General features: G+C 40.0%; 1 protein-coding gene across 4 annotated transcripts in view; it reads left to right on the top strand.

Annotated features, from left to right (window-relative positions):
- SPIDR (scaffold protein involved in DNA repair) overlaps positions 1 to 25,136 on the top strand; it is a 170,876-nt gene that overhangs the window by 78,560 nt on the left and 67,180 nt on the right. For all 4 annotated transcript variants that reach the window (XM_035126455.2, XM_035126454.2, XM_035126458.2 and 1 more), the window contains one exon: positions 551 to 770. In XM_035126455.2, coding sequence (XP_034982346.2) covers positions 551 to 770 — 220 coding nt within the window. The remainder of the gene's footprint in view (positions 1 to 550; positions 771 to 25,136) is intronic.

Genomic DNA, 25,136 nt, shown 5'->3' with positions numbered 1-25,136 from the left:
TGCTGTTTGCCTGCAGAGCAATATCTTTCAGATAGGAGCATAGGAAGCTTCCCTATAAGAGGCCAGACAATTAACCTATGTAGCCAAGTATCTCTTGCTATCTGCTACCTGACCAGTGAGCTATGGTTCATATGGTCTCAAATATAATTTCAGTTTGCCTTGGTGTATTTATTTAATGTTGCACAGTACTGAAGTATTATTTAAGGTTGTCTTGGTAAATATTGATAGATTGTTTTTACAGATACAGTTAAATAAGATGGAATGCTTTTTATGTATTGAATACCTATACCAAAGGTGGGGAAATTGTGGGACTCCATTTGATGGACTCCAACTCCCATCAGGTCCAGCCAGCAGAGCCAATGGTCAGGGATGGTGGGAGTTGTAACATCTGACCTACACAACCATGAAAAAAGTGCAACTAAGCTCATTATCTAAAGACCTACTTGCACACATAGATGTCTGCAAAAGAAGTAAGGCTATGTGTCCTCGTGTATGTATTCTGCATCCCCATGGAGTACTTATCTTAGCTGCTTTGTTGCTTAATTTCCAGGTGTTAAATCTGGCATACTAGCTGTGAAGATTGAAGAAATGCACGAAGAATGCACTCTCTGCATAACCGTCTGCCATCAGTTGGGACAAATTTGTGCTGGCAGTTCTTCCATAGAAAAAATTGCCGTCATTGAGCCTAGGCTTAAAGTTATTTTTGCAAAAGAAACAGCAACTCACCTAAGGCTAGCTCTGCAGGATGTCTTATATATCCATCCTCCTTGGTAAGTATTTTTAGTTTAAATTACTTATTAAAATATTTAGAATCTGTTCTTGGCATGCTCGTGTATCTCCATGAATGTATTTATTTCACCTTATTGGGCCAGGCTGCATTTCAAGGTGTATATAATGATATAACTGAAAAATATTTTAAATTCAAATGTGTGAAGCATAATGAAATGAGACACTGTAATGGTCTTTCAAGTGATGAACAAGAAGTTTTGGTTCTTTCCTAGTGGACATCAATCCTTTACCTGTCTGATGGGGAATGCATTGCACCTTGTTGAGTTCTCCAGCTACTATTGTGGAGGGAGAGCACCAAGCAAGAACAAATCAAATAAATGCTGCTAAACTTCTGGAAGTTGTATATCTTTAGTTTCTCTATTTATCACATTGATAAACACAAGCTCCCTGGATCAATCGTTCACCAGTCAGACCAGGACCAACAAGGGATATTGTTCCTGCAGAACCCTTTGATAGAATGTATGCATTTAAAAAGTTATAGATATTCAAGCAGACAATGTGGACCAAAAAACCCCCAAAACAAATCCCTACCATCAAAAAGAGAGTTAGATGTCTTTTAAATTCTTCCTTTGAAGTTTTTGCAAAAGCAGAAGAGTAGAGCTCTGATAAGGAAAAGAAGCTCAGCCACCCCACAATAAAATTTAAGAAAATTCAAAGTCACTGACTGCAAGAACACTGCTGGAAGAAAGATTTAATTATACAATCTGTTGATGATTACTTCTTCAAAGTCTTTGGAATTGGAGATTATAAACTATCCCTTGAGATAGAGAGAAATGTAGCAACCTTGGTTAGCTTGTATCCAATAAAATAATTCACAATATATTTTGAGATGCTGCAGCCTACATCTTAAATTAATCAGTTCTTAAAGAATGGCGTTGTCATCGTCTAGTGTTTTAAATAACTTAAACTCTAATTATTCTTCCATATTATTGTACCAAGTGTTTTATAATAAAATCTTCATAAATGTAATGCTTTTAATGTGGACTTAGGCTCTTCAGAATGATTTCCCTCCTCTTTTAAATGATTCCCTAGGCAATAATTAGGATCTTAATTTGTGTCTTTAATTTTTTTAATGGGTAACTTTTGTTTGTCATTTTTTGAGCTTTTCTCACAAACTTTCAGTGTGTATTTCAAATGCCAGTGGTGTTACTGTGGCTTGACTTGGTGGTTTTTTGTTTGTTTTTTGGCATTATGATATCTTGTGTCATGTGGAGCTGCATAATTGATATGGCAAGGTGGGGGAGGAGTGTCAAGGTACACATAATACATGTGAAGCTTAGGAATAGTGGAGTGTGGAATGATGGTGCTAAATGAGCAAATTAATCTGCCTTAAACAATAGTTGTGCAGTCATGTGCATCCAGTGTAGATAAGAAATGTGGAATGATGCAAATCTTACAGATCTGAAGTATCCATCAGTGTACTTCCAATTTAATACCTAGCTACAACCTAAATAGAACAAAATGTCAGCCACAATCACCTAATACACTGAGCCTGCAAAAGCAAGAGAGGCCATATTGATCTATTCGCTCATTATTGTGATAACGCATCAATATCTGTTTTGGTAGCACATCTTCTGTGGGTGTTAAATATTTAAGAGAATGGGTGTTATTAAGAAGTAAAGTGGTTATGTAATCTGCAAAATAGGTAAGATCAGAGGTGAATGCATCAGCAAACAAATATTTGCTAATACTTCATGTTAGCTTTTTTAGTATATGGCAGGATCATACAATTAGTAAATACATTTGAAATATAGTAGTAGACACTTCTATATACTTTTGCCCATTATTTATATGCAAAAATATTATACTTTTAAAAATCTAATTGTTGTCAAAGGGTAAGTTTGTAGAAGTCAACTTTTGCCATGAAGGGAGGAATATTTACTGTATATTCCTGCGTATAAGACTACTTTTTAACCCAGGAAAATCTTCTCAAAAGTCGGGGGTCGTCTTATACGCCGGGTCGTATTTCTTATACGGCAAGTATATCCCAAACTCTATATTTTAACTGGAAAAGTTGGGGGTCGTCTTATACGCCCAGTCGTCTTATATGCCGGAATATACGGTATTTTTTATTTTCTGTTCCTCTGATAAATGTGTGAACTGAGTCAAGCATTATGAACTAAACGGTTTGTAGCATACCTGTTTTAAAATGAGTTGTCATGTCTAACATTTTTTAAAAAAATGGGGGGAGAGAGAGATTGAAAATATTCTAGTGATCCATAAAGAAGAATATTCTAGACTTGGAAATCTCTAACGCATATGAAAGAGGAAATTCCAAAGATACTACAGTGACAGAAATTGCTATTGGGCTGTTGTCTACTGACGTCAACAAGGGATAGCAGACAGTTTTGTTAAAGTCAGTAAAAATGTATAGCAGGAATTAACTCTGGGCTAGATGCAGAAATTTAAATTATATATGACTCTTTTTAAGAGTATTCCCATGTGTGTTTAATCCCATTATAAATTCCACATTTTGTTTAAAGATGAAGTGGTAAAACTGAAATCTGGCCCTGCTGGAAGATAATAATTTTGCTTTAGACAGTTTTGGATAGAAAGCACACTAAAATATTTTCAAATGGCTTAGCCAAGTTAATAGCCCCCTGCCAGCAATGAATGACCTGTCTGCTACCTGAAACAGTTATTCATTTGGGGGGGGGAATCATGTCTAATTTTCAGTCTTAATGTAACTACTAAAAACAAATTTTATCACAATAAGATTTTAAGGATTAATTGACAGTGTTGCAGAGATAGGTGTGATTTTTTAGTAACAAGAATACAAAGCTGAACATGAATGAATTGCAGCTAAAATATTATATTCATTTTTCACATGGTCTAGTCCTTCCCCTGTCCACTCCCCTAATATTCTTAAGAGGGTCTCTTCTCTAGTCTTCAGAGAGTAGCTGGAAGTGGGGAGGCAGAAAATGTCCTCCTTTCTTTCCACTCTGCAGTTTATATCGCACCTAGACATTCCATTGTTGAGCCCATAACCTAGGTTTCATATCTCCGTTTCTAACACTGATGGTGATTATCCCGGGTGGTCTGCAAGGAAACAGACAAAGGTCAGAGCAGTCTTCAAGAGGTAGACCCCGTGTCAGACTTGGCAGTGGGCCCTCCTGAAGCCCTGGGGCAATACTCTCCTGTAACACCAGGTCTTATGTGATGATGCATCAGGGGAAAGATATTGTTCAGGTGTATCCTTAGAATGAGTGAGTTGACAGCTTTGGTCAGGTTCAGGTGCCAGCTGATCAGCATGTTTTGTGTTAGAAAAGAATACTCGCCTGCAAAGGTCTGATTTACAGTATCCTTGATGTATTTTGCCTTTTCTTAAAGCAGATTTGTATTACTGGTACTTTGAAATATTTGCCTTGGGCATCTTTCTGCAGTTCAGTTTCTTTCTTCCCCCTGGCGCTCTGCAATCCATTCTGTATAGTGATTGGTGAATGGAAGGACTTCCTTTGATCAGGGTTTGACTGAATGCTCTTTTGCTTTATTCCAGTTCCATGATTCTCAGTCCTATTCCATTTTTATTACTTTTTCTGGTTCACTTGGGTCCTAAACCTTATACAGTGGTACCTCTACTTACGAATAACTCTGCTTACGAATGTTTCTACTTACGAATAGAGCTCTGTCCGCCATCTTGGATGCGGTTTAGATAGGATTTTTTCTACTTACGAATTTTTTCTCCCAATGCATTCCTATGGGATTCGACTTACAATTTTTTTCTACTTACAAATGTGCGTGCGGAATGCATTAAATTCATAAGTAGAGGTACCACTGTAGTATGCTTGCATTTCAGTATGTGTGCCCTTTCAGGGTGCTCGGCTGGATAAGCATATGCTGGAAAGAGCAGGTACTTTGATCTCCCCAAACATGATCATGCCTGTAGAAGAAAGCCAGCCTTGCTGATTATACATCTGACAGGTTGAAGAACCTCTTGTGAGGGATCCATCAGGGAAAACAAAGGCCATTTTGAGTATTCCAGGGGTCAGAAAACTTTTTCAGCAGGGGTCCGGTCCACTGTCCCTCATACCTTGTGGGGGGCCGGACTATATTTTGGAAAAAAATAATGAACGAATTCCTATGCCCCGCAAATAACCCAGAGATGCATTTTAAATAAAAGCACACATTCTACTCATGTAAAAACACGCTGATTCCCGGACTGTCCGTGAGCTGGATTTAGAAGGCGATTGGGCCAGATCCGGCCCCCAGGCCTTAGTTTGCCTACCCATGGAGTATTCTATCCCACTCCAGCGTGTCCAAGATAGAGCAGTATGGGACTGTGCAAATGAAGGGGCAGCATTAGTTCTAATTTGATTCTATAGAATAGAGTAAGCAGGCTGCAGATTGGAATGCAAATGGTTTGGAGAACTGCCTCTTCCCCAGACAGTGGGGTCCTCATGGACAAGTGGAAAAGGTAGCCCTCAGGGTTTATCCCAGGTGTACCCTTTTACATTTTCTTTGTAAAATGCTGTCATTCACTCTTCTGAGGGAAAGTGAAATGCTGTACTAGGTGACAGCTTTATTTTAGGGGTAAAACCTGTCTACCACACATGAAGCTGATTGAATCAGATTTCATTGACAGTCCAGTGGGAATACATGCACACCGCCCCAAAGAATCACTTCAGAGAGTAGCATTTTCCTTCCACGCACATCCCAACTGGCGTAATATCAGGCACTTTGCTTGTATCCAGAATGAATGTCATGTGGATGTGCTCCCTTTTTTTGGTTAGTTACAAATGATATGTAGTTTAAGAAAGGGGAGCCCATTTGAAGTGCATGGTATTCCAAGCACAGCATGGTTCTAACACAAGGTTTGACTGCTGTTGATCCTGGAAATGTCATATTTCTGAGCCATTCATACCTTAAGGTTATTTTTTCCATTTCCTGTTTATATGATTCTATGTTTTGTAATGAATATTGAGGTAGTGCTGCTATTTAATGTGACTGAACTATTTAATCTCTATGTGATGTTGCCCTCCATACCGGGAAACTCTGAAAACAAGACAAAAAATAACAAATGAGCAATTAAAACCAAAATAAAGCATTGGGTGCAGAGAGAACACATGTTACCAAACTGATTCAAGCCACATACTGCTTTCTTTTAGCTGTTGTGTAAGCTACAACATATGATCAGTTAAAAGGTTTATAGTTTGTTTAACAATGTAATAATTTATAGTCACAAATCTAACATCAGAACTCTATTATAACATAGCCTTAGAAGTGCACGTGTGTTTTTGTTTTTGGTTGCAAAGATACCATTTACCAAATAAATTTGATGACAGTTTTTAGTCAAAGTTGAAAGTTTCCAATAAGGTGTCATAAATGGAATGACACACTTTCAGGTGAACTCTTCTAACCGGGCATGCTTTTTTTAAAGTTCGCAACCATTTCATTTACAAATTTCTTTATTCTCATTAATTATGTTTCAGTTCTGTTAGTGTATCAACATGGCTAGCAACTCTTTATAAGTTAGGTTTGGGGTTTCAAGTGCTTACCCATGGTCCGTGTTTCCTTTGCAGCAAGATGTCCTTATGGTATACAGTTTATCACATATATACAACCTGATGGGTGGCGCTGTGGGTTAAACCACAGAGCCTAGGGATTTCTGATCAGAAGGTCAGCAGTTCGAATCCCCGTGACAGGGTGAGCTCCCGTTGCTCGGTCCCTGCTCCTGCCAACCTAGCAGTTTGAAAGCACGTCAAAGTGCAAGTAAATAAATAGGTACCGCTACAGCGGGAAGGTAAGCAGAGTTTCCTTGTGCTGCTCTGGTTCGCCAGAAGTGGCTTTCTCATGCTGGCCACATGACCTGGAAGCTGTATGCCAGCTCCCTCGGCCAATAACGCGAGATGAGCGCTGCAACCCCAGAGTCAGTCACGACTGGATCTAATGGTCAGGGGTCTCTTTACCATTACCTTACAACCTGATAGAGGGGTTCACAGCATTAACATCCCAATAAGGTATTGATTCTTTCATAGCCACAGCCTTGCATTCCAGCAAAAATCAGGCATGGCTCTGACTCTGCCTTCCCAGCCTGCTGCCTTGCTTCTAGCTTCCAGCTTGCGTGCACACACAACTCCACTCTCAATACTGCACTTTGTCTTTCAGACTACCAGCAAGTATACAAATTCATCCTTTCTGTGAACATTATGAGAACTTGCTGCTAGTCAATACATTGTAAAATATTTTGCTCACTAACAACTAAGTTAAAATTATGTCATGGCATATTGCTAAATTATGTTTTCTCAGTTTAAGTGTATATGTTCCTGGGAATCTCTGAATTTACAGTTTCATGCCAAATGTTCCCTTTAGTGATTTAAAGGGAATCAAATCTCTTACCGAATTTGGGCCAGGGAAACTTGGATGTAACTGCATGACCACAAATCCCTGAAATGGGACTCAGGAGAGTCATGGGATTTTGAGGCATCTTTTTGAACAACCTTCTTCTCTGTAGTATACACATGGAAAAATTTGTGATGAGAAATTGTCATAACTCCACATCCCTTTGCAACCCCTCCTTCCTGGATATTAACTTTCTTGGCCTTGTGAAAAGTTGTTGTTCTCAATAACTAAAACTGTTGTAGTAGACAGCACCCAATTTTATATACATATACAGTATAGTGGCAGAGGATATATTTTGCTGAAAATCTGCTCAAATGAAAATTTGTCTCTCTTGTAGTCTAAGCTTGCTACATTGTATGAAGGTGGCATAAATAAATAATGTGGTGTTTTGTTTTTTGAAAAACAAAGGATGTTAAAAGGTTTGTGTTATTTATTTCAAATCCAGTATACACCCCTTAAGCCACGTATGGTTTATGATCGAACTGTGTTTATATAAAAAATAAATATAATGTCATAATTAAGATAACTTAACCCAGGAAACATCCGGAATCATTTCGAATCATGTTTTAGGTCAGCGTTTCCCAAACTTGAGTCTCAAATTGTTTTGACTACAACTCTCATCAACCCTAGCTAGCAGGACCAGTGGTCAGGGATGATGGGAATTGGAGATCCAAGTTTGGGAAACCTTGTTTTAGGTTATTTATTTGGGCCTTGCCTGTGTTAAAACCATAGACCCGTCTAATTAAATTTAGGGTTGTGCACATTCATTGATCATACTGTGGAATCAGTCAATTTTGTTACTCATTCTGTGAACAATTGGTCTATGGAACTCACAGCTACCATTATGGAACTCACAAGTATGGTGAAAGCTTTATATTTCATGGACAAAGTGCTAAACTGTAGTCTGAGAGTGAAGGAGTAATTCAGTGCTTCATATTCCTTCTTTTTTAGAATATAATAAGCATTTTATAGAGAGGGTGGATATGGTCTAAACTCTAGACCACTACTCACATTGTGCCTTCCCTTCCCCTCTGTGCTCCCATAGCCAAAATGTTTAAAATAAAATAAAAAGCTACCTTTGCAGCAATGTGGAAGTGGTGGATATAACGTTCTATGAAAGTACAGAACTTTGTACCTGAGATTTGGTATCTATACTTTGATGTTCTACTCTGGGAACTGTAGTTTTGCTTAAGGTACTACTTGTGAAGAAATAAAACACAGGCATTTAATTGTCTGTAGGTTGGCAATAAGGTTCACTGCTGATTCTGACTAAAAATCAAAAGGGAATGTAAATATGCTGAGCTGGATAACTTGTAGTTTAGAAGTACTGTAGTTAATATCCTGAAGGCTGGATGGGATGACGTGAACAACCCGTGCATGGCATGAACCCACTTGAGGAGTTCTAGCTGAGTCATGTTTAACCCTCTGTTAGCGTAACTAAACCCTTCTTTGTTCCATCTCCCTTCCCACTCAGATGTATAAAAGAAGCAGAGAAACAATGCACAGTCCTTTAATTTTCTAATTTTATTTTCTAAGGGCAGCTGCTCAAGGTTCAAGGATATGATAAAAGTAACAACAAGCAAGGTAGACACAATCACAGTGTGCATTAATTCAGTGAGAAAATAATCAGATTTGTGCTTGTTTTGAGAAGTTCATACCACCATCAATAATCTTAACATGAAGCAGTTTTTAATGTGATTCATTGCAGGCTACAGCTGCTATCGCATTCAATTAGTTCTACTAGAGACTGGAATTTCCAGACCGTTCTGAACATTGGGAGATGAAATGCTCTGCTGACGTCAGGAGCTGCTCCTGGGAATGTTTTGCATTCCTCTTCCTGGCAGTGGTCAGGTGGCTTCCAGCAAGAAGGAAGGAACAGCCTCTTCCAAAAAGGAGGGGGGAGGGAACAAGGAGGGGAAAGAACAGTTTATAATAAAAGTATTGTGGAGGAGGCACTTTCAATGCAAGCCAGATTTGAAATTGGAACCAGATGCTTCACATTTGAAAGCTACATAAATGTTAAATGCATCTATTAGTGACTGCGATGGCTGAAGTATTTGGCTGTCTGCCACACTTTTAATCTCATTGCTCTGTACTGGAAAGAAAAAGAAAAAAGTTGAGAAAAACAGATTTATTTATTTATTGTTACTGAGCTTTAGACTAGTTTTTTTGGAGAATAATTTGAGGGCAGGAAGTCTCTTTTAGCAGAAAGCTGTACAATATAAAAGGGCCAATGAGATGCATATTTCTTAATTATGTTGTTATTGCTGTAAAATAATATATTCAATTCATCATGAAATGAAAAATGTAGTGATAGTAAAGATTATAAATGGAAGAGTGAATATCTTTAGTTGTTATAACACAGTTTATTTGCAAAGTATTTAGCTTGGCATCTGCATATTGAAATTGCATATTTAATTTGAGCAAAATATTAATGGAGCATCTGAAGTTAATGGCCACTCCTTACTTTATAACATGAAATGTGGGGACCTGCTGAGAATTCTCTGAGGATTCCTCACTCACTGAAATTTAAGCTAGATTGGGATTTAAGTTCTGTATCGGGAGGAATTGTGTCTGGACCAGAATGGTTTCTTGTCAAAGATTTCTAGGCAGCACTAGAAATTGCCATAAATGTGGATGTGGCTTATGGATCTCATCACAACATTCTGGAGCAAATCTCTACTTGTCCATGTTTACTAAGACATATTGTGACCTGGTGATGTCCCTAGGCCATGCCAAACTTCACCATTCATCTATTAAAAAGTATCTGCTATATTATGCAGGTCAGCTGTGTCATCAACTCTGCATTGTTGCGTGATGCTTCAGAGATCTCTGGAACGTTGTGATGACATTGTCAAATTGATGAAGTAGTAAGTATGTGATGTACCAGTGCATCTTTGAGTCAATTTTGTGATCAGCTTGGTGAAACTCAGGAGGTTTATGCAGTGTGTCAGTAGTCTTTAGGTTGGTTGCTTTGAGTCTAGTGTTCTTGGTGGACTTCAGAAAATATTCTGGGCCCATCAATACATTTTCAGAGTATAAAGTGATTGGTTCTAGCATCCCTAGATAAAATATCAAAAGGTATTTAGACCATATCAGACAACAGCTTGTTTATTGTCACACCACTGTCCTCTAGCAAACATTGGCTATGGTTTATTGAGGGAAATGACACATAAGTGTGCATTCTACATTGTTCTTTCTGCTCTTTTTATCGAAGCTTCTTATATGGAGCCAGGGGTTTCTTGGATGAGAATATTTTTCTTATGTTTGTTCTAACTAGGCTGGATTCAGCTACCAAGTTCCAGTTGTGGAGGCCTGTGTAAGGACTTCCATTCATGCAATGTGGTTCAACCCTCTCTTCCACAATACATTCCACATGCACCCCTGAATTTGGTTCAGGGGTTTGGAAGAGCCTCCAGAAAAGCACTTGGTGTGGCGGAATGGGGAATCAATCTGTCTGGCAAGCTGCAATTCTTGTGCCATAGCACTACACTGAATTCTACCCACTGAGTACACCAGCAATTAGTCTGACAGCACTGTCTAATTATTAGACTATAGAATTTGGACAAATAATATTGCTGGGATGAAGTTCCTCTGTAAACATTATTTACTAAAACTGAATTAGATGTGATCCTTTTGTGGTACATGACATTCTGCACTGACGATCGTAATACAACAAGTGCATCTTACATGTGGTAGGCGTGTCTTTCCAGATTAATATTACAGGCAAGGAGGCATGGTAATGGCAATGGGATGACAAGACGGCATCAAAGGGTTCAAAATTTCAATATTATGTACCTATCACTTCCATCTTCTAAGTGCATTAATAGGCACTAGAGCAAGACTGCAGAAAATGTCAACATACTTAGGTCCTGGAATGTTTCTGACTGGGAATCCAAAGCTTATTGCATTGCTGTTGTTGTTTTAATCTTCTCACGCTACAAAGCATTGGTATGAATCCTTCCCTTTACGTTATTTATTATAAAACAAGCACTCTCCTGAATGATAGGATGACTCGGTGCAAAGGAAGACAAAGGTCCTGTACCTTAATAATTGTGTAGAAGAGGGATTTTTGGCCAGGGAATGCTTGTCATTTCAAAGAACCACTCTTATGTCCTGTTTTGTATCTGAACACCCTTATTTGGGAAGTAGTTGTACTACATAACAGCTTTACCAGCTTTGAAACCAGTATCTTGGGGTTAAGGTTCAGTATAAAATGAACATTTTATGCTTTGCTATTTGATGTTGTCTTTGAGGCTTAAATCACATAGGTAAGTCTAAAGAATAACTTACTCATAAGCTGAACAGTGCTTATGTTTCATATCTTTATAAACAGTGTTCAGTGATGAAGAAGAAATATTCCCTCTATTAAAATAACTAAGCATTACCCTGTTTCTCATATTTTAAGACATACCCATAAAATAAGCCATAGCAGGATTTTTAAGCATTCGAGGAATATAAGCCATACCCCGAAAATAAGACATAGTGATAGGTGCAGCAGCAATGCCGGCCGCGGCAGGAGGAGGAGGAAAAAAATAAGACATCCCTTAAAAATAAGCCATAGTGTGTTTTTTTGGAGGAAAAAATAAATATAAGACATGTCTTATAATATGAGAAACACGGTATTTTTCTGCAACAAAGCGAATCACTGAAAGCAGCATGGTTGGTAACTGCCCAAAAATGTAATCTAATGCTTATGTGGCTCCAGTGAAATGTGCAAATCTTTGTGTGTTTCCTGGTATACACTGAATTGGATCTGCAGTTTCCTGCTATATGGGAGGAGTTAACACTGAGGAATTTCCAGAAATGTTGAGAACTGCTGACTCATAGTACACAAGCAAGTTATCCAGCTGAGGTTAGTTTCAGGGAGGTTTTGGAGTTCTTGGCTGAAGCGACTGAAAAGTATTGCAGTAACATACAATTTTATTTTTAGCAAGGTGGGGGGAGGCTGTTTTGCTTAGCATAAAATGCTTGCTGACCGACATTTCACAGTTTGAGTTATTTCTTTATCTATTTTTAGTATTTGGAAAGCAAATTGTTTTTCTGACATTACTGCCCTTTGCTGTTTGTCCCCTCCCCCCAAAAAAACATTGTTAAGACCTTGTAAAAGGCACTTCAGCTGTTAACAGTAGATCATAGTGGCTTTAAAGATGTAAATAAGAAGGTGATTTCCAAATTAAGTCAGAGTAAAGTCAATGGAATCAATGGACAAGTTACTAAAGTCCGTTGATTTCAATATGTGATTTAGTTGGATATCACCCATAGATCCAAAAAACTTGTTTGGAAATTGTATAGTCTACCAATATTTGATTCACGTTTTAAGAAGCCGTTTTGAACCTCATGGATCATATGTTGGGTTTATGCAAAAATAAAAAAGAGAATTTGTAATATGAATGGTAGTAGTCACTTTCATTTCAAAGGAAAAATTCCAAATGCACATAGATTCTAAAGCAGACATATATGTTGACCAAATACTATAGAGGCGGTCTTCCTGAACTTTACCTCAAGAACTATATCACACTTGATAGCTTTTTAGAGTCAAATTAAACTTATTAGTTGATGCTTTTATTGGCTGCATCTTAAACAATAGTTAATGGTTTATTGTGAATGTGGAGATTACTCATACTTTATTATTATTCTAGTTTGTATGTGAGCAACAAACAGTAATCTGTGGCTTAATGTTGCATTCAAACCGAGAATCGTGTTGTGTGTTGCTTAGACAAGCCACATTTGGAAAGGAGGAAAGTATATGCATATCCATAGTAAACCATTGTGCGTGAACACAGCCAATGGTATTTGCCTAGTAGTACATGGTCATCATGTATGTACATATATGAACATATGCTCCATCTAGGAGTTCCCAATTAATGTTTGTATTGCATTGTGTGTTCTGCATTGTTACAAACTCTTCTTCCATATGAACATCAATTTGTAAATAAATATTAATACTAATCATTTCTAAGATTTTCTGCAATATGTTAAAACGTGTCGTTGAGTAGAATGACATTTTAGCCTTCAGTCAAATTTCAGGTAAAAGTTTATTTGTAGTGAAATGATTTGATCTCTGTTCTTAGGTAACAGAAAGAAATCATTATTGTCCACACAAAGTGAAGCTTTTCAAGCAGTGAGTAGTGTTTAGTGTAGGAAAGCCCTTGGTTCAAAGCATTTTCTGTTAAGGCATTTAGCATTCTTTACAAGACTATGCAATGTTTTTAATATAGAAAGAACATGCTGTCTTGTCAATGTCAGTGCGGTGTTTGGAATTTGTTCCACAGTTCATTGAGGAGGAGCGTAAGTCATAAGCCAAATGTCAGAAATGATATTTAGATGTTTCATCCTATGATGGGTACAGTCTGTATTCAAAGAACATCCCAGTTTATATGTAAATAGAAGTTTAAAAAAAACCTACTTTTAAATGTAGTGAACAGCCACAATAAAGTCACTTTTATCTGTACTGTGCTTGCAGGCATAGTTTTGAAATGCATAACATTTCTGTTGAGTTTAGAAGTGAAAAGCCAGGATGAGCAGGAACATTCCAGTGTTAGCAAATCTTTCATTTGGAAAGCTGTTGCTACACGTGATTTGTTTTGCAGAAAGAGGTTGAAATTGTTATAGCAGGAATGGGAACTAATGTGTTGATGTGTGCTGGTAGTGGTATTCTTGTGGTTGTACTTGGAATACTTTATCTAAAATGTCTGTGATGAAAGTGTTTGTTCACTCTTAACATGCGTACTGTACATTGAAAATCTTGCAGATTTTTACATTCTGAACCTGGATTGTACGAGCACAGCTTAAAATTGTGTCAAGCAGGAATACATTCCTTCCAAATGTGTTTATTTAGTTAGAATATTGGAATAGTTAATCGGCAAATCCCTCACCCCTAATCATACGTGTTATAGTCCTTGTGGGATATTTGAGAATGGAGAGTTTTAAATATAAATTGTTATCTATAATTGAACTCCCTCTCTGATAAACAAATGAAATAAATGCCCATACTATATATATATATTCTCTACCAGGAGCAGCAAAACATGCTGAAAGGATTGGGAAGTCCCCTTCTCTGGGTCAACAGAAGGCAGGAAAAGGACACTAACTTCCTGGGTGAGGGTGGACTTCCTCATCTAACAAGTATGTTTCCTGCCTTGGAACAGGCATGTCTCAGTGAGACCTCTTCCAAAGCCATTTGTTAGCAACATTCTTATTTGAAAAGCAAACAAAAAACTTTAACATAGAGGAATGAGAAAGAAGACTGTTGTTTTCTTCTTCTCCCCACCCCATCACTGTTTTTAGTCTTATTAGGGAACCTAGACCAGCGAAGCATTCACCTAGGAATTTCCAGGAGGACTTCTGTAATTCCTTATTCCTGAGCTGTGGGACAAAAAATAGGGCCAGGAAGCGCTTGATCAGTCCTCCCCCAGCCTACCTCTGATTTCTCCAGACTCTCTAAGCTCCCTATCTCCCCTTCTTTCCCAGTGGGTCCCCTGAAGTGTGTCCTCCATTTAGGGGTGATAAGCCCATCACTCACCCCCCTCACAGAGGTTTCATAATCTGTTCCTCAGGGTGGGGTTGGAGTTGTGAGTGGCGGCTTTCACCAGATGCACCAAGAAATTGAAGTCAAGTTTCTGAAGTCTCAAAATGTGTGTCTGTGTGTGTGCTTCAGAAAGGGAGAATATTTCATTTTAGCTCAAAATAGGCTTGGCGCCCCCACCCTATTCTATTTAGTGTAAATAAAGTGTCATTTATGTGCATACTGCCATACCAAGTACTACTGATTTAACAAATCACTACACCAAGGAGTTTACAATCAAAATATAGACATGGGGGAGCAAAGAGTAAAGGAAGAGAGGCATAGAGGCAGTGGTAAATTGCTCTAGATCATCTCATCCACCTGTCCAGCCTGCTTGTACTCAGACTTTTATTTTGTAAGATGAGGGGGGGTGGGAATCACAAGATTAAGTCCTGCTGGTGGTAACTAGTTGTTGTCGTTTAGTCATGTCCGACTCTTCGTGACCCCATGGACCAGAGCACGCCAGGCACTCCTGTCTTCCACTGCCCCACAGTTTGGTTAAACTCATGTTGGTGGCTTCGAGAACACTGTCCAACCATCTCATCCTCTGTTGTCCCCTTCTCCTTGTGCCCTCCATCTTTCCCAACATCAGGGTCTTTTCCAGGGAGTCTTCTCTTCTCATGAGGTGGCCAAAGTATTGGAGCCTCAGCTTTAGGATCTGTCCTTCCAGGGAGCACTCAGGGCTGATTTCCTTCAGAATGGATAGGTTTGATCTTCTTGCAGTCCATGGGACTCTCAAGAGTCTCCTCCAGCACCATAATTCAAAAGGATCAATTCTTCAGTGATCAGCCTTCTTTATGGTCCAGCTCTCACTCCCACACATCACTACTGGGAAAACCATAGCTTTAACTATACGGACCTTTGTCGGCAAGGTGATGTCTCTGCTTTTTAAGATGCTGTCTAGGTTTGTCATTGCTTTTCTCCCAAGAAGCAATGTGATCTGCAGTGATCATGGAAACCAAGAAAGTAAAATCTCTCACTGCCTCCATTTCTTCCCCTTCTATTTGCCAAGAGGTGATGGGACCAGTGGCCATGATCTTAGTTTTTTTATGTTGAGCTTCAGACTGGTGGTGACTACTGTAGTAGACTTTAAAAGTATATTCTGCTAGTGACAATAAATCCCTGAACTTTGAGAATCCTAGGTATTGTCAGCAACTAATATTGCAGTAGGAGGCTTCTGCAGCTATAACTACAGTCATACCTCGGTTTAAGTACGCTTCGGTTTGAATACTTTCAGTTTAAGTACGTACTCCGCGGACCCGTCCGGAACGGATTAATCCACTTTTCATTACTTTCAATGGGAAAGTTCACTTCAGGTTAAGTACGCTTCAGGTTAAGTACTCCGCGGACCGTCTGGAACGGATTAATCCACTTTCCATTACTTTCAATGGGAAAGTTCACTTCAGGTTAAGTACAGACTTCCGGAACCAATTGTGTACTTAAACTGAGGTACCACTGTATTTTTAAAATCTTTTTTGGGGGGTGGGAGGACGTTCCCTGAGGACTCTTCCTCAGGACAACTGCTTTTATAAGTCAAAGCTTTCAGAATGTCCTGATCCTCTATGAGAAATTTTGTCTGTTTTCTGTAAGTCTCCATTATAACGCTAACTTTTTTTTTATTATACTGTACTTTTATTCTTCTTTTCAGATGAATACTTCTCCCATCAAAATAAAAATGAGAGTCAGACCTTTCCCTCAGGCTTACAAACTATAAAAAGGAACAAAACACACCAGAGTAGTAGGGTGGAGAATGAGAGGAATCTTGATCAGTTTTTTCCCTTATTTGTTAATGTAGAATCTGCTTTGGGTGTAGGGTGCTGTTGTTTTCAATATTAGGTGAGTTCTTATAGAACCTCCCTAATGTAATTTTCTCCACTATTACCGTGACCCATTCTTTGACGCTAGCCTATTCCCAACCATTTAACAGATAAAATTGCTGGCTCCTGCTCCACTTACTTGCTGTGAGATAAATGTTTGGGTTATCATCAGATAAAAGTTTTGGGTTTTTTTTGCTAAAAAACAAAATATCTGTTTTAAGGGATGACCTACCCTTGCTTTAGACCAGGTTTCTTGTTACAGTTATGATGAAAATTATTCCTCTTGTAAGAGATTGAATGCCATTCTTGTGTATTTGCTTAAGAACTCAATCCAGTCATTGTGTTTGCAGTTTGGCTGTCTGCCTTCTTCCAAGTACCATAACTGACTAAAATGAGCAACTCCCTGGGAGAACAGAATCCTGGGGAAAAAGAGGGGGAAACCCACAGAGGTGAATGAGTTCATTTATGTTCTGTGCCAGAGGTCAACTCATAGTTCTATTGTATGATACTCTCAGAAAATTTCAACTTTTCTTCATAAGCTCTGTTTGAGTAGCATGTCAAAATACATTAAAACAAATTTCAACATGGCTGCTTTTTAGTTTATCGGGTTAGCTTTTTAAAAGTGCTAGTATGAGTATCATGTTCATGTGTAAAGGCTTAGAGATAAAGGTTTTCAGCTTCTGAAATCTAAGAGATTATTATTTTTACTAATTGTATTTATTAGATTTATATACCACCCTTCATCAAAAGATCTCATGGCGGTGCGCAAGTGCTCTTTATTCATGGTAGCTGACTCCTTTTAAATATTGTGTTTTACTATGTTGCAACTCAAAATGTGAGCAAAGTAAGGCTGCTGTTTCCCCATTTTTTATATTCAATTTTGTATATTTAAATATTCAAAAAACCGAAAGAATAATTAACAATTACAGCACACATCCAAAAAAAAGTGTGTTACCTTTAACCTTGTGCCTGCACTATTCTTCTGTTATTCTTCTAAAGCAGGGGTCTCCAAACTTACCGGGCTTCGGGCTGGTGTCTGCAGCGCTGATTGCACGGCAGGCCAGAGGGCACGGAAGCACGCGCCCATACGCGTGCGCACACGCTATTTCTGGCGCACTTCCGGGTCACAGGAGCACCGGAAATAGCTTGTGCGCATGGGCCTCCTCCGACCCGGAAGTGCGCTGGAAATGACATTTGCGCATGCGCACAAGCTATTTCCAGTGTTCCTGCGACCCGGAAGTGGGTAGCCACGCCGTGCTGCACCGTTAAGAGCGGGCCTTGGCAGCGGACGGGGAGGGTTGCCACAGGTCGCGGCAGCAGACGGCAAGGGTCGCCACGGACTGGATAAATCAGCCCTTTGGGCCATATCCAGCCCATGGGCCATAGTCTGGGGATCCCTTTTCTAAAGTGACCCTGAGAAAACACATGATTGTTAGGTGAAGCTCTTGGATAACAATTCATACAAGGTGTAAACAACTTTTTCGTATATCGGATCCTGTTCCCACAGAGGCCAGCCAGATGCCTGTGGGACACTGGCAAGTAGAACTTGAACTCAAGAGTCCATTTCTGTGGCTTCCATATTTAGAAATATTATTGGCTGTGACTGTAGAGGCAGAACATAACCATCATGACTAGTAGCCATTGATAGCCTTATCCTCCATGAATTTATTCATCCAGTCCTCTTTTAAAGCCATCCAAGTTGGTGGCCATCACTTCTTTCTGTGGCAGCAAGTTCTATATTTAATTATGGACCGTGTGAAGCACTGAAAACCTTAAAAAAGGTGGCAAAGCATCTTTTTAACTGATTGCGACAGGAAAGCCAAACGGAGCTGAATAGTTTTCAGTTTGGAACAAATCATCCTCCAGGAACGAGGGTGAAAATGTTTATGATTGTTCACATGGTGGAAGAACAGAAAATGCATTGAGAGTCCAGGGCACCTGATCGCAACTCAGAGAGGCCGTAAAGCATGGTTAAACCAATCAGTCTGTCCATGAGCTGCATGCAACTTGTGCTCTGCTGCTTTGCTCCTCTCTTCCTCCAGTTGGAGAAACAAATAATGGAGCATCTAGCTTAGTGTTGCATCTGAACCAGCAAACAAACAACCAAGATTTGTTTTAAGCTTCCCGGTTTGTTTGGAAGAAACATACATGCACTGGTTTGTATGAAACAGCAAGGCAGCCACTCTGGTTAGATTGCAGCTTGTGTGCAGTCTAATTTGCCTATCATGTCCCAAGTTCAGTCCCTGGTGTTTCTGAGTAGGGCTGGGAAAAAGGTTTTCCTGAAACTCTGGAGAGCTGCTGCCTGTCTGTGTAGATAATGCTGAGCTAGATAAAACTGGCATTCTGCCCCCTCCCTCCAGTTGCTGTGACTGAGTGGCTAATCTTTTGCCCCAAGGGCTCTGGAAGTGGATGTGTATCACATAGACAACACTCAGGCATACACATGCAGAATAGTTGAGGAAGGGGGTTATCATCTGTTCCCACTCATCAAATTATTGATGGTGGGGGCATGATTTGCATTTCCATCAGGGTTTAGACCTCTCCTTCCATACTGCTAGTGTGCCTACTTTAATTTTCTTTCTTTCTGCCACTTCTGCCAAAATGTGGGTTTTTGGAGGGGCTGGAAAAAATTGTTTGGAGGTCTGGGTAAAATCCCTGAACTGCTAGCCACCGCTGGTTTATCACTTTAGTGTTGCATCCAACCATAGCTAATGAGAGAAAGAGAGGGGGGAACCAAATCATCTGGATCAGGCATCCCCAAACTTCGGCCCTCCAGATGTTTTAGACTACAATTCTCATCATCCCTGACCACTGGTCCTCTTAGCTAGGGATCATGGGAGTTGTAGGCCAAAACATCTGGAAGGCCGCAGTTTGGGGATGCCTGATCTGGATATTTTGCCTATGTTGAGATTGAACTAAGAATATAGGACGTGTACGTGTGTGTAATATATGAAGAATTAAGTAACAGTTTTTAATCTAAAATGTGATTTTGAATTGATCACTGAAAACATTTTAACAATACTTTCTTTTCATGTAATTGTAAAGTTAACCTTCATCTTGTTGTTATAGCACCAAATAATTATGCACAATTCCTTTGTAGTGGAATGTGTGATTGAAAGCATGCTGTTCCATTGCGTCATTTGTTTGAAATAATAATACGAGCTCTGGTGCTTGACTGATGGTTTAAGACACTATCTTTATGTAATATCCAAAGATCACAAATTGAACATATACAGACAATAGAAGAACAAATCTGTTCACATACTGATATCCAACCTTGCATTTCTATGGAATCTGATCTGGGGCACATCCGCATTTACATTTTTTATTGCTAGTATCACATGAAAAGTTGTAAAGGCTGAGAAGGCAAAATGGTTTTCATTCTTTTGGAACCACTTTTATCTGCTGTTCTAGAAACTGAAAATTAAGCTACTATTGTGATTGCCATGGATTTGAATAATATTGTAGGGATTATTTTGTTTTCAGTCAGTGTAAATACAGCAACAGAGTCATCTATGCTTGGGATGGGGAACTGGTGACCCTCTATGTTGTTGTATTCCATCTCCCTTCATCCTTGGCCACTGATCCCTGATCCAAACCTTCCCAGAATTACTGGTTTAGTGCACTGCTCTGTGCTGTACTGCTGTATGTGTACATTTATGGTTGGGACATAAATGTTTTGGACATAAATGTTGATTGTGGATTATGAAAACATATATATGATGTGAAGGAAAGCTTCCTCTTTAGATTTAAGACTTTATTCCTTAACTGAGTTTTAACCTCATACAATGCAGTCCTAACCATGTCTACTCAGAATTAAGTCCTGCTTAGTTCAGGTGGCTTAAAAGGTAAAGAGACCCCTGACCATTAGGTCCAGCCATGACCGACTTTGGGATTGCGCGCTCATCTCGCATTATTGGCTGAGGGAGCCGGTGTACAGCTTCCATGTCATGTGGCCAGTATGACAAAGCCACTTCTGGCAAACCAGAGCAGCACATGGAAACGCCATTTACCTTCCCGCTGTAGCGGTACCTACTGTATTTATTTACTTCTACTTCATTTATCTACTTCAGTGTTTTTCAACCTTTTTTGGGCAAAGGCACACTTGTTCCATGAAAAAAATCACGAGGCACACCACCATTAAAAAGGTTAAAAAATTTAACTCTGTGCCTATATTGACTATATATAAAGTAAAGGCTACTGCAAATGTGGCATTCATCATATATTGATAATACCTCTGTACAAAGTGCCAGAGAGGGAGGTGACCTGTCAGATAAATTTTAAGTGAGACTTTTCTATTGCCACTTGATAAACAAGAAGGGAAGGTGGTGAGGATGAGTTCAAGGACTTGTGTGGTTTGCAGAGTTGGCGGGAGGCAATCTAGACCACATCATGCTCCTGAATGTTTTTGTTTAGAATATAGCTTGCTTTGACCAAGCCCAATTTGATATCAAACCATGGAGAATTTGTTAGTCCTAAATTGATCCCAAGTTCTCCAGGGGTAAAGCGACAGCCACTGGCAGCCTTTCAGGATGGGGACCTCATTACTGTGATCCCACAGGACACGGTAAGTGTGTTCTTGAGGATACAGCACCATATTACTAATCGGCTGGAGCTGAGAGTGAATTGCTTGGCAATAATTAGCATCCCAAAATCTACTATACCGATACTAAAACAGAAAATTTAATTAAGTTGTAAGGACTAGAGAGCCTCAAAGTTAGACCCATTGAGAGTTAGATGTTAGTGATTCTCTGTGAAACATAATATGATGTTTATTTTAAAAATATCCATTGGAACCCGCACGACCCCCCGGGAGCAACGGGCCTGCCCCTCCTAGTCCAGGCCAGGCGCCTCACCTTCTGCAGGGCGCGCACGTGCTCCTCGCCGAAGAGGCCGCTCACTCCCTCGTAGACGCCGCTGGCTGCCCTCCGGAGGCTGTTCTGCTTGTCGGCCCACGGCCTCGCGCCGACCAAGCCCCGGACGCCGCCAGCAAGAGGAGCGAGAGCGAGACAAACAGCAGCAGCACCCGCCGGCCGCCTCTCACGTCCAAGGCCATGGTGGTGGCTGTTGAGAGCTGCGCTCGCCCCGCGTCGTGACCCGGCCGGCTTCCTTTCCGGTGGGTCAGTGCTATGCAATGGCGGCCGCCAGGCACATGACAAGGCAGCAAATCGCCCTTCTCGTCGCCGCACGTCGCGGCACACCAGCCAGCGTCTCGCGGCACACTAGTGTGCCGTGGAACAGCGGTTGAGAAACGCTGATCTACTTGCACTTTAACTGCAGGAGCCGGGACTGAGCAACGGGAGCTCACCCCGCCACGGGGATTTGAACCACCGACCTTCTGATCGGCAAGCCCTAGGCTCTGTGGTTTAACCCACAGCGTGAGTACACAGTGAGTAACCCATGGTGGCTTACTCACAGGTAAATGGATGGTAGTTGCCTTCATATTAAATTACTTTTCAGCCCCTGGTCTACTGGCAGGTAAACAGAAAGTGTGAGTTTTGTAAAGCCAAAACTGTCCCTGTAATACTAACCTGTCTGATAATAGGGACTGGAACATCCTTCCCCTTGATAGTGGAATCAAACAGCATAGGAGGTAAAGGATTATGATGGTGTCTTTCTCTACTGGGTCAAGAGGTGTCACCAGGCCAGAGGCAGAGGAGGAAAAGAGAATTCAGTATGGCCTTCCGCCCCCCAAAAAAGGGGATACAGAAGCAAATTTTTGGCTTAGAAAAGATTCAGTTGCAGGATTAACATTAATTACTCTATTTGTAGGTTAACTAAAGTGACTATAGAATTGTTCTCTTAATTCTAGAACTTTGAGAGCAGTGAATTTATCTACATTAAAATGTCTCTTTCTACTCCATAAATGAATGCAAGTATCTTTGAAAATTCTATGCATCTATTTGGTTTCTGGTTTTGTTCTCTTGTCAGTAGAGTCTTATCTCAATGTCTCTGAATCTTCATGGCCTGAGGAAGTTGACCTTCTCTCCAGTTGCATTTCACTGAAGTCAAGAGTACAGGCGAGGCTCATAGCCCGAGAGACAGAACTTACAAATGTAGAATTTACTCATGCAGAGAATAAAAATAATTGCAGAACTATATATTTATTTACTAAAAGCAAAGCTCATTTTTCTACTTGATTTTTTCCCCTACATTCTGTTCCATCATTTCTGTTATCCAGCACAGGCACATAAAACTTTAAAGTACACAAGAGAACTCTTTTGCATTCTGTAAAGATAAAGATTTAATATTTAGCTCCAAGGGTGACAATTCTGCATTAAGGCATTCAGTACACCAGTAGCATGAAGCAAGTTGTAAATCTACACTTGTGAGTGGGAAAATGCTGTAGGCTGGTGTTGTTGTTTTTAGTGCTTCTCCCTTCCATAAAAACATTGGTTTGGGGGCTACTACTAGGTATTGTGTGGAAGAAAACTTGGGAAGCCTACATGACACACACAGCCCTGTTTGTGTGCAAACACTCGAAATAGTTTATTTCTGCTCTCCTGTTGGTGTTCTGCAATTACTAGACTTCATTAAATTGGTTAAATTGCCTACGCAATTGGTTAAATTGCCTACGCCACGCCCCCAGGGGCTCTCCTGGTGATGTGGGGGCAAGATCCAGCACCCTTTGTGAGCAAGAGACCATGTAGTCTGCTTGTAACACTGGCCCACTCGGAAGTGGACTGGCCTTGCGGAATATCTTCAGGAGAAGAAAAGGCTAAGAAGTAAACCCTACAAAAATCTGGAGTGGAGTCCCTAAGACGGGTGGATGGCGCCTTGTACTCCGCCTTCTGGCAACTCCTGCAGTCTTTTGGTGCAAAATGTCTTGCTCTGCTTTCCTTTGGACTACATGAACAAGGGTGAGAGGGGAATCTTGTCATTTGGGCAGCCCAGGGCCCTTCTACATACACTGCCCAGGCTTGCATTCTGGGGAGGTCACTTTGGTGCTGCTAGCTTCACCCCCAGAGGTGCACTCCACCATCTCTTGAGACAGACAGATGCCAACGACAGTTAATTGTACTTGTTGTTTTGAAATAAATTATAGGAGTCTATACTTCTGCTAAAATACCTAGTCACTGGTTCATGAAATCAGTAAGAGGCCAGATGTGTCAAAAACTGAGCTCAAATAAAGAGTTCTGTGTGGGTTCAGTGTGACATAAATTAAGAGTTTTTCTTTCATTAATCTTGTTTGCTTTTCAGTCCTAACATACCCCTTTCCTATTCATCAGCATCTGTAGTATATTTCAAAATTAGCCCTAAGGCCAAGGGAGCCGACAGTCTCCACCAAGGCTGTAATATTGCTCTTCTGGCAAGCATCCAGCAGGAATTGGATACTGATATGGTCTGCACAGGATCTCTCATCTTTGCCCAGAGCCTGTCATGGTCATCATGTTAGAACTGCTTTGAGCAGACAAACAGATAATGTTTTTAAGAAGTGTTGTATATAGCAATTAGGATGTTAATAATGCAAGAAAGGAGCCCTCACTTAAGTCCTAGGATTAGGGGTTGGTACTGTAATGCTCAAACCAAATCTAATCCTTTGACAATCTTTATTCTGCACCCTCTAACATTTCATAGGAAGGCAATAAATCTTCTCTTGATTAAATGTGGTGCTAAGTACCCTTCACATTTATTTCAGCTTTGCTTGATTACTTACCACCCTTCTCTCTAAGGTCCCAGGGCAGGTTACAACCTTAAAAACAATTTCAAACAACTTGCAATCATAGAATTAATGCAGATCCTTTTTTAAAAAAATGCCCCTCAAGTGTCAGAAACCAGGGTAAAGAGGTGCATCTTCAGCATTCTCTGGAAGCCATATAATGAAGGTGCCATAAGCTTCAAGTCTGCTCTTATAAAGCTATTTCATGCTAATAGTTATGCCCATATGATTTCTCTCTCTCAAAATGCAGCTGGATAGAAAGATTGCTTAATTGGTTTTGTTGGGAAGATTTAAAAGAAGATTAGACAAATTCATGGAAAATTAAGGCAACCAGTGACTATTAGTCCTACTGGTTATAATACCATCAGTATTGGAGGCAATATCCTGCTGAATACTACTTTCTTGGGAACGTGAGTAGGAGAGTGTTGTGCTGCTTGTGGACTTTCCATAGGCATCTGGTTGGCCACTGGGAACAAAATCCTGGAGTAGATGGGCCATTGGTCTGATTCAGCAGTAGTTTTATCATGTTCTTACCTCTGCTTGATTATTTAAGTACTCTTTTCCTAGGGAAAGTCAAATCAGGGGCCAGGGACAATGGTGGATGGAGCCACCACTTTTATCTCTGTCGTTGCTTCACCCCAACAATATCTGAACAATTTTTTTGTAATGTGTTAAAAACTAATTTATGTAACTTTTTGATACTCTGGGAATATTATCGTCGAATATTTATAATGAACCTGTTCCTAATTGCTATATTTTGACTGTCTACACTTCATCCTCTAAAAAAAATTATGGATCTCTGAAACAGGGAAGTCATTAATCAAAGTTCATTGTCACCATACTCAATCAGGAACTTGGCTGTGAGCTGGATGTGGCTCACAGGTTCCCAGCCTCTGATTAAGCATGTAAAACACATAGATAATATTCTTTACTTACAAGAGTATAACTAATTACATGAGAATGA

The sequence above is a fragment of the Zootoca vivipara genome, chromosome 8 (assembly GCF_963506605.1).
Source record: "Zootoca vivipara chromosome 8, rZooViv1.1, whole genome shotgun sequence".
Classification (NCBI taxonomy): domain Eukaryota; kingdom Metazoa; phylum Chordata; class Lepidosauria; order Squamata; family Lacertidae; genus Zootoca; species Zootoca vivipara.
This window is presented reverse-complemented; position numbering and strand designations above follow the sequence as displayed.